The 10,330-nt window shown below is 34.3% G+C and overlaps 1 protein-coding gene across 1 annotated transcript; it reads right to left on the bottom strand.

Annotated features, from left to right (window-relative positions):
• Positions 1–680: 680 nt before the first annotated feature.
• Positions 681–10,171, bottom strand: LOC128222823 (isocitrate dehydrogenase [NAD] subunit beta, mitochondrial-like). The gene is made up of 10 exons (XM_052931954.1): positions 10,106–10,171; positions 7,885–7,932; positions 7,310–7,458; positions 6,826–6,966; positions 6,240–6,372; positions 5,294–5,427; positions 4,636–4,738; positions 2,444–2,590; positions 1,931–2,086; positions 681–1,207 (listed from the first exon to the last, which is right to left on the bottom strand). The coding sequence occupies exons 1-10, from the start codon at positions 10,163–10,165 to the stop codon at positions 1,133–1,135; spliced, it is 1,146 nt and encodes a 381-aa protein (XP_052787914.1). The 5' UTR covers positions 10,166–10,171; the 3' UTR covers positions 681–1,132.
• Between the last annotated feature and the right edge of the window lie 159 nt (positions 10,172–10,330).

The following is a 10,330-nucleotide window of genomic DNA, read 5'->3' as shown; positions in this document are numbered from 1 at the left end:
AGTCTACATGATCGGGCACCCATATAGGCAAGAGGTTTTGAAGCTTTGTTGATAACATCAGTGGTTTCATCTCCCTCCACAACCGGAGTCCTATACTCATTGTTTACCTCAGGACGCATTATTTTTCAACATGACATTCCGCTTCAGTAGGATGCTAGTTTTCAAGTATTTCGTTGGAATGCTGACTTAATAGTTATCACTTAAGACTCTGTTTTAGCTCAGGATTCCTCGCTACAAGATGAAATGTTCAGAATATCACACAAAAAGAGTAAATCATTGTTAATCACATTATGTAGATGAATTTAATCTTAAGATGTAAATGTTGTTGTCACTAAAAGCTTTCCAGAGCTTATTATACTTGCTGAATTATAATCCAATAAAATAAATCAGTTTCAACTATTTAATAAATTGCTTTCCTAAGGTGAAGAATTAATCCTGAAATCAGTATTAAGAGCATTTAACTTCAGAAAATTGTAAAGATTGTTTTTTTGCTTTGTACCTTGAAATGAAATACATAGGAAACAATTTCAAAAGGGGTCTAAGTCCCTTTACTCTTCTTTGGGCCTTAATCCCTTATACTCAAACAGATACCCAGCTATTTTTCAGGATAGACTAATATCAGCTCTTAACACCCCTGATTATACCATCCCTGCAATGGGTACATACAAAAACAAACAAGCTAGAGTTTGAACACATTTAATAAATTAAAGTAGCACGTTTTAACAATAACAGGGTGAAATGAAATAGTGAAAATCAAAATCATATTGCAGCAAGGCAACAATAAAATATCAACTAAAACAACAACACTAGATTCTGCACATAAACTCTGAGCTTCAATTGTTACAATCTGTTATTTAGATGTTTTAGTCTACACAAGATTTATATACATGGAATTTAAAAGATCTTGTAATACTACCTACAAAGCCGAAGTGAAAACCATAGAATAATTAACATCTATATGTAACTAATTAATTATCATTGTATCTTTTAAATTAATTAACAACAACAAATACACTTACAAAGACCGATATTTATTATGATACCATTCTTTAACTGTTTCAGTCTTTTTAGAAGTGTCTTGTTATAATGTCTAGATCCATTCTTCCACATATCACATGCATGTCTTTAATATCTACTGGAGGGAATTTACTATTGCATTTGTGAAGTCTACAGTAGTGGCATAACCTCCCATGTCTTGTGTCCTCGTCTGAAAAACATATCAGACGGAAAATGTAGAAATGCAACAACAACTTTGACAGAAATATCCTGATCATTGGTGATGGTTAGAAAAGATCACATAATATTCTATAAAGTATATTTTATTGCCAAACCTTATGTTTGCAAAGCTAAAGGGTCCAACAAAGGCACTTTACAGGTATGTCATATTAATGTATATGTGATTTCATATTAAAATACAGTAAAATTAAACATTCTTTTCAGTATATCATTTATAGAGAAGCTGTATAGATTTTGTTCTAATTGATTCTTTTTAATCACTTAATTTTATGCGTATTTCACATTAATGTAATTGTTACAGTGTCCAAGACCAAGTTACTGTATTATAAATAGATAATTCCTATCATGAGGGTACTTGGTGACATGACTGTTGTGTACCATGCTGTCAACAGCAATGTTCGATAAAAAGCTTGTGGTATAAGTGAATAGTGTAATAATTTATCCACATGCTAGTTACTGAATGGTTGAGCTCCACCAGTCTGGCAGTTAATGTATATAGGACAACAAAGAAAAACTTAAAAACAAAGTACTCCATACTGGAATGCTTTGTGTCACAAAAGACACACAGAGAACATCAAAATTCGTTTATTTACTATGATAGATCATATGAAATTAGCCTAAGGTAGAAAAATAAAATGCTTAAAAAAATTTGAATGACTTTTCGTAAGATTAATAATTAATACATTAAACCAACCTTTCCACCTTTGACAACTTTATGTATGGCAGTTTCAATCTGCTGGGCATGGAAGTCTAGAGACATGTGGCGCAGCATGTTACATCCAGCAAGTAACACTGCAGTCGGGTTGGCTATATTCTTGCCTACAGCGGTGGCAAATGAATGGCGTGCTCCCTGAAAAGTGTAAGAGATGTCAATGTTTTTTTTGTATAAAAAATGATACTTATTGAATATACTTCAAATAGATACAATTATGCTCATTTATTTTGCCATCCAGGAAGTAACACAACCGTGAAGTTGGCTATATTCTTGCCTTAAACAGTTGCAAAAAAATGGAGAGCCCTAAAGAGCGAAAGTTACGACAAAGGCAAATGACAGCCTATTCAATTCTGGTTAGAACATAAATTCTGATCTTTACAATAAGATATGATACACCACTAAGAGACAAAAATATCAATGCAAACAGTGAAACTAAATTCACACCATGCCTCACTCTAAGAAAGGGCATTAATGCAATTAGGATGCTGGTACCTGTTCAAAGACAGCAACATTGTCACTGTAGCACTCCCCCGGTACAACGCCTGCCCCACCCACCAGCCCGGCAGCCAGGTTGTCTATTATGTTACCATAGAGATTTGGCATCACCATCACGTCAAACTGGTGCGGGTTGGACACAAGCTGAAAGAAGAATAAAAGTACAATAAAGAAGATTTGAAATAAATATGAACATCAGCGATAGTGGATGAGAGTGGCACCCATTATGTTGTGGGTTTGATCCCCACCAGGGGTACTTTCTCATGGCCACTCAAAAAGGACAGGCAGTGTTCGGTTTTTGCCCAGAAAAAGAAATCGAGAGTGATTTTATTAGTAATCAGTTTGTTACAATCAAGCTAAAACAAATTAGTAAATCACTTAAACTTTGAATTATATAAATTTTATAAAGGCTCCTAATTTCACATACTTTAAAATTCTAATAGTAGAATACACAGATTGATGCAGACTATGATGGCAGACTTACCTTTGGTATGGTGAAACTAGAACTCCGAGAGTCGGATGTGTCGCCTGACGAATTATTTACTGTCGACATTATAGCTGTTAGATTGGTATTTTATTTATTTATAGACAATGATGTTGCCATTTAACTTCAAGTGGCATTTGAACCCTCAATCAGAAATACCTACGGAATAAGTTTCAGGTTGAAACCTCCTATAGTTTACGAGATATGCCACGGACAAAACCTAAGCAAGAAAATTAACAAAGGGCAATAACTCTAAAAATATGGCAACAAGAGTAACGGTTCTTGTGCACTGCACTTGCCCTCAATGAGATCTATTTAGCTATGAAGTTGATACCTCTTATATTCTTCAAGATATGCCCCGGACAAAACTTTAAGCATGAAAATTAACAAAGGGCAATAACTTTAAAACTAAGGAAGCAAGAGTTACTGTTATTGTGCACTGCACTTGCCCTCAATGAGATATATCTAGCTATAAAGTTTCAAGTTGATACCTCTTATATTCTTCAAGATATGCCCCGGACAAAACTTTAAGCATGAAAATTAACAAAGGGCAATAACTTTAAAACTAAGAAAGCAAGAGTTACTGTTATTGTGCACTGCACTTGCCCTCCATGAGATCTATCTACATATGAAGTTTCATGTTGATGCCTCTTATATTCTTCAAGATATGCCCCGGACAAAACTTTAAACATGAAAAATAACAAAGGGCAATAACTCAAAAAATATGGAAGCAAGAGTAACAGCTCTTGTGCACTGCACTTGCCCTCAATTAGATCTATGTACATATGAAGTTTCAAGTTGATACCACTAATAGTTTAAGAGATATACCCCGGACAAGCGAAAATGGGACGCGAACGCCGCCGCCACTAAGAAAGCAAGAGTTACTGTTATTGTGCACTGCACTTGCCCTCAATGAGATATATCTAGCTATGAAGTTTCAAGTTGATACCTCTTATATTCTTCAAGATATGCCCCGGACAAAACTTTAAGCATGAAAATTAACAAAGGGCAATAACTTTAAAACTAAGACAGCAAGAGTTACTGTTATTGTGCACTGCACTTGCCCTCAATGAGATCTATCTAGCTATGAAGTTTCAAGTTGATGCCTCTTATATTCTTCAAGATATGCCCCGGACAAAACTTTAAACATGAAAATTAACAAAGGGCAATAATTTTAAAAATAAGACAGCAAGAGTTACTGTTATTGTGCACTGCACTTGCCCTCCATGAGATCTATCTACATATGAAGTTTCAAGTTGATAACTCTTATATTCTACAAGATATGACCCGGACAAAACTTTAAGCATGAAAAATAACAAAGGGCAATAACTCAAAAAATATGGAAGCAAGAGTAACAGTTCTTGTGCACTGCACTTGCCCTCAATTAGATCTATGTACATATGAAGTTTCAAGTTGATACCACTAATAGTTTAGGAGATATACCCCGGACAAGCGAAAATGGGACGCGGACGCCGCCGCCACCGCCGCCGCCGACAAAAGTAACCCCTATATGTCGTCTTTTCAGGCGACACAAAAAGCATTTCTTCACTTTATAGTAGTCATTAGGATGACAATATTTTTAGATTTTAGTAATCTTATAAATCTTTGATGTACCGTATTCATTTCAGTTCTCATTGCTCAGAAATGGTCAACTGTCTAATGAGTAGAAATTCCATAAATCCTGTACACTCATCGTATTACCTACCTGCATACAGCAGTTGTCAATTATCATGTTTTCCAGTTTTATTGAGGGGTAAAATTTGGCCACCTCTTCACATGATTTCAGGAACATCCCGTCAGCCAGCTTCCTGAAAAAATAGAAATGAGATTTATAATGTCCAAACAGTTGATTTGTTTTTATGCATAGTCAGCTTTATACTTGAGCATCCACTTTAGGAGCGGGAGGTTGCAGGTTCAACCCTCGGCTGTGTTATACAAAACATTTTCAAATGCTGTTGGTAGCTCCCTTGCCAGGGAAATAGTGAATACAAGTAAGAATCTGTTATTGGATATTATTGAGGACAGAGAAGTCTTTATCTTTGTCTTTATCTACTATATGTTTAAACATCAACATCAGACTATTTCAAAATCTTATGGTTTTTTTATAATTACAATCCTTTTGCTACTATTTAAAGACATACAATTAGTTCACAGGAAATAGAAGTACATGTATATCATATTTATAATTGTCTTCAATTTACTGGATGAAAACAAGAAATAAACCAAATTAGTTTAACAATGTTTTTATGAAAATTAATACAAGGTCTTTAACTGATATGTAGCGAATGATTTAAATGTGTATTAAGATCATGATCCAAATATACATGAACATGTACAACCTAGTCCATAACAAGCAAACTTACATGATGTTAGCTTTGTGTACTGCTGTCACCTTTTTCCTGTTGTGCCTCATCGCGTAATCGAAAGCAAACTTGGCGATGCGCTTTGACTTCACGGCGGTCACAATCTTCAGGGATTCTATAACTCCTGGGACACACTGTAAAACATAACATAATTACATGACTACTTTTACAAGATCACCATAAGACTGTTTTAAAAATTCAAGACTTGTCAATTAAAAAAAACTATGTATTTCTGAAAATATACATTTCTTTTTTATATGGAAGAAATGTTTTCAAAATTAATTTCATTTATTCAGCAATAATATTGAACATTTTGAGCTATTAAATAAGGTTGTCAGATATCTTTTAAAGACTAATTGTTAAGAGCAATACAAATAGATACCAGTTTGCTCATCTGCTTCTTTCTTTTTTTAATATGAATAACACTTCGCTCATGTATTGGCCCTGCTACACAGTGAGTGTAGTACAATAAAACAATAATAAAGAGTTATGGATCTTGATAAATAAGGTTCATGGGAAGTTGTTCAAAGCAATTTTCAGTTATGTCTAAGGTTTAAATTTTTGCATGACGACCCTTACAACACCATCATGGTAATAACATATCTTTACCTTTTTCATGGAAAAACAGACAAGTTAAAAAACCTTTGTCCATGAATGCCTTGAATTGTTTACAAGTTATGTACAAGGCTCAATATTTTGTACAATGACCCTGACAACAACATAAAAACTTCATATGACAATACATTGATTTCTTTTGACAGACTACCGGTAGTTAAAAGAATTTTATTGAAAAATGCCTTGAAATGTTTTCAAGCTATTGACTAATTGACAAGGTTCAATATTTTGCATAAAGACCCAGACTATTACACAGGGTTTCATGTGACAATACCGTACCTTGAAATTTTTTGTTGAAAAACAAACAAGCTAAAAATGTTAACATAGAAACCTCATGCTCCAGCGCACTGTATTCCCCCTCAGTCTGTTCTCGTATAATGACAAAGTCTAGGTTATTGTGCCGGGTGACGTACCCTGGAAGGCTTCGTACCAGCACTACGTTGGCAAACAGATCAAGGTCACGTCTGGAAACATAGAAATGCTGGTAAATCTCATTATATGTTTACCTCAAGTGGTTTTAGCTTGAAAACAAAAACACTAATGATCACAATCTGTCTTTGGTACACCTATTTTTAACAAATTAATTTACTTCCTCAAAAGAGGCATATAAAAAATTCACATTCAAAGGGTTTTTCACCTTAAATATAGATAGTATTGGGAATTTTATTATCAATTATGAAGATTTTGAAATCTGCTCAAAGGGCGATTTATCATCAAATATGTTTGTGCTTAGTTTACTAATTTAATATGCAAATAACAATAAGATTACCATGTTACATAGCTTTATGGCAATGTTTTCTCAAAGGAGGTTTAAACATTGCATTTGAAGGAAAAAAAACATTAAAATAAATTAGCCATGGAAGTCAATAGTTTTGCAGAAATCAAATTTGATGTGATGCATTATCTTCAACACATACCTGAGTTTCATGTTGAGGGTCTGCAGTTCTGTCCCCTGAAAGGTATGGGGAGAGGAGATAATGCCCTTTAAGCCAACTCCATTTCTCTTGAATGACTCCAATACAGTCTCATAGCTGGCACTTTGGGATCGGTGCACCTCACTGAATTAAAAAAGAATGATGTAGTGAAGTTGTAATATGAAATCCAAGCTTTAAACAATGGTATGTATAAAAGTTGGTGTAATACAAACTGTATTTGCATTATTTGGCCAACAGATTTGAGCCAAAAAAGTAATATCATTGTCTGTGGGTTTCTTTTGATTCTGATGAAAAGAAATAGTGGAAATGTCTTACAATTTAAGTTCAGTATTGTATATGAAATCCACAACATTTACAGTTGCATAATTCAATATCAAAAGGATAATAGTATAGTTTATCTAGACAAAAAACTTATCATAAACTGGACACTGGAAAATAATTTTATAAGAACAAAGCTCCACCAAACCTGAGAAAATGTTCTTCAAAGTTAATAGGCACCCCAGCAGTCTTGAACACCTGCTGTACACTGGCCATCATCTCTGGCCCCACCCCATCCCCAGGCACCAGGGTCACTGTGTGACGTCCAGCTGGCTTTGACACTGGCTTTGTGACTGCCTTAAATGTATATCAGTATTAGTTAGCAGACTCACTGGAGACCGTCTGTAAATGGCTTTCTTTTTTGGTCAGTTGCACAAACATCATTGTATGAGGTTAGCAGGCTTTGATACCAGTTCTGCAAATGCCTATAAATGTTCAGCATTAAAAGAGCATACAAGAATAATCTTACTCTGAATGTGATTTCAGGAGCTATATAATCATATAAATAAATTTTAATTTATAACAGGTTTAGTTTTCACATGCTTTTAAAGTGGCTGAGTTTTGACAAGCTATGTGGAAACAAATTCAGAGATTACCTTTTTAGACAGGCATTGCCTGCGCCTCTGACTTTCACAACTGGACTCAATATTCCTTGGTAAATACATTTTAATTCCAATATTGATATAATTATTTTCAAATGGTTAAACTGAGTAACATCCATACCTGTTGCACCGATGAAAGGTGAATTTCATTCTTTACAACCTGCTGCACCTAAAATATAAAAATGGAAGACGGACTTGTATTATCTACCGGGGAGGAATGACAGGTGAAATACTTTTCGGCCTTGCTTGAGATTTCAGATTGTTATTAGAGGGTTTTTTTGACATTTCTTCATTTATGGCAAGCACTAGTGTGAGAATTATGGCTTTTTCATTCAAAATTCTAATTCCATGACTGCTCACCTTATTTTCCTCAGCCTGTGCCAAATGTCATCAGTGATAAAAAAATAAAATTTTGACTTAATATAGTGTTTTAGCTAAAGCAGAATGGAAGGGCGGCCCGCCCTGCCCTTTTTTTACTCCGCCCTGTTGCCCCTTTTTACACGCCCTGTCATTTTTTTCCCGCCCCCTTGCGCCCTTTTGGCCATTCAGATCGTTGTTTATCACAAAGTTACACCCTAAAAGTATTTCATTGGTCAATGTCGCCGTCTGATTAACGGTAATTCACGCTTATAATCAGGGTGCTAATTGCTGTTCATTATGACACATTATTCCTTGTCTGAGACATCGAAGTTGTACCTCTAAATGTCGACCTTTGATGCCGATGTTGTTACAAATTTAATTAATTTAGCCATTTAATCTCCTAATCACATAATAGGGTCGTATATAATCCAATTATCGAAACGTCCCATTTTAACCAATCAGAGAAGACACTGGTCAAATGATAAAAAGTTTGTAAAATTGCAATAGATAAAGCGAAGAATTAATGAAAAATGTTGTCAAGCATTAGTAAACAATTGATACTTGCAGTGTAAAAACAAGGCACACTTTTTAGAACAGTGTTTCGTTTGAAGCAGACGGTCATTGAAAAACAGACGGTGGCGCTAAGAAAACCAAATATTTGACTTCATGACCAATATTTGATAGTTTTTGTGTTGAATGATCATAATGGAAATTTTTGTTATCTCAAATCTTTTTTATTTGCTTTATATAGCGTTTACTTGTGGTATTTTCCTCATTTGTACAATGTACAAAAGTAGAAGATTCGGCGAGTCACCGCCATTTTGTCAGAACATTTTTCGGAGTTTATTTCTCAATTTTCTAGTTCTATTATTAAGTATTAGTGAGTTTTTCATGAAGGATAGAGACTTTAAATGTCATTTTGTTTTAAAATGTCAGCATATTGAAATTTATTTAACCAAAGACAAGTAAACAACAGCAAAGCTGAATGTGACATTCGTACCCTATCCTGATCGTACCAAAACAAGATTCGCCCTCTGCACTTAAATGTTTTTAACAGCTCATATTTAAGGCCATTCTGATTTTTTCTAATGGTATTTTTTTTTAATGTCTTTGTTTTTATTTTCGACGCTTTTTGGAGGTAAACTTTACATTGCAAAAAGGAGACTCAAGTCAAGTACACTTTTGATAGGCCAAAACCCCCCACTTTTTTAACATTCCATCTAGTTAAAGCAATCAAATTAAATCTGAATTTAAAGTTTTGTGGCATGGCACAATATTTATTTCAAGTTTTACAATAAGTATCCTTAAAGTCTCCCCACTTCTCCCTAATTTGACTGGCTAGAGAAGTGGCTTCTCCCCCAAAAAACCGCCTTGTGAGAGCCCTGGTGACAACAACCCAAGATGGTAAAGAAAGTGTCTGAAGTGAAAATGAACAAGAAAGAATTAAGAGTATTCTGTTGGGATATTACTACAATGTGTGCATGAACATGCATGTACTTTGATAAGGTACATGGTCGTTTTACAATTATACAAAGCTAATATTGTACGCATTGTTTTCCCATTCAAGAAAACACCATGCCCCTATTTGGGCCCACCCTGCCCTTTTTTTGGCCCACCCAACTTTGGCCCACCCTGCCCTTTTTAATTCCTGGCTAAAACACTACTTAATAACCAAACATTGACAAATGAAATTGTATTAATAAATATGTTAATTATGTATGAAAAAAGTTCGACTAAAAAAACAAGTAAAGTTTACAACTGTCAAATCAGGACAAACATAAAACAGTGGAAATCCTACTGATCCAATTTGGCTCAACAATATACAAAACTTAAACTTTCCCCACCCACCTTCCATTTATCTAATGTCAACCATAATATTATATAAGTAAACTCGAACTCATAGAAATTACCCCAAACATTTTTAATAATCTCATATAACTCTATTATTAAATTTATATGTGATAAATTAGCATAAAAAGTACCAGTGAACACAATTTAGCAGACTTCTTAAGAACATTTGTTCTTGACATGGAGGCTGCCATCTTGGATACTGGGAGAAGTAAGAATATTAAAATATAAAATTAATCGTCTCAATTTTGAGAAAGTGCTTTATTTTTTCCACAAAATAGTTAAAAAATCTTTTTTTAAGATATCACTGATCATTAATAATAAAAATACTGATGATTTTCTGTACAATATATATTTTT

The sequence above is a fragment of the Mya arenaria genome, chromosome 17, assembly GCF_026914265.1.
Source record: "Mya arenaria isolate MELC-2E11 chromosome 17, ASM2691426v1".
In the NCBI taxonomy this organism is placed as follows: Eukaryota; Metazoa; Mollusca; class Bivalvia; order Myida; family Myidae; genus Mya; species Mya arenaria.
Note: the sequence above shows the minus strand (reverse complement) of the source record. Positions and strands in the feature narration are given on the sequence as shown.

Coding starts and splice junctions, on each gene's coding strand:
- LOC128222823 (XM_052931954.1), bottom strand. CDS start 10,165: ATGGCAGCCTCCATGTCAAGAACAAATGTTCTTAAGAAGTCTGCTAAA. Junction 6,373..6,825: donor ACCCTCAACATGAAACTCAG/GTATGTGTTGAA, acceptor CTATGTTTCCAG/ACGTGACCTTGATCTGTTTG. Junction 2,591..4,635: donor TTGACAACTGCTGTATGCAG/GTAGGTAATACG, acceptor TTCTTCTTTCAG/CTTGTGTCCAACCCGCACCA.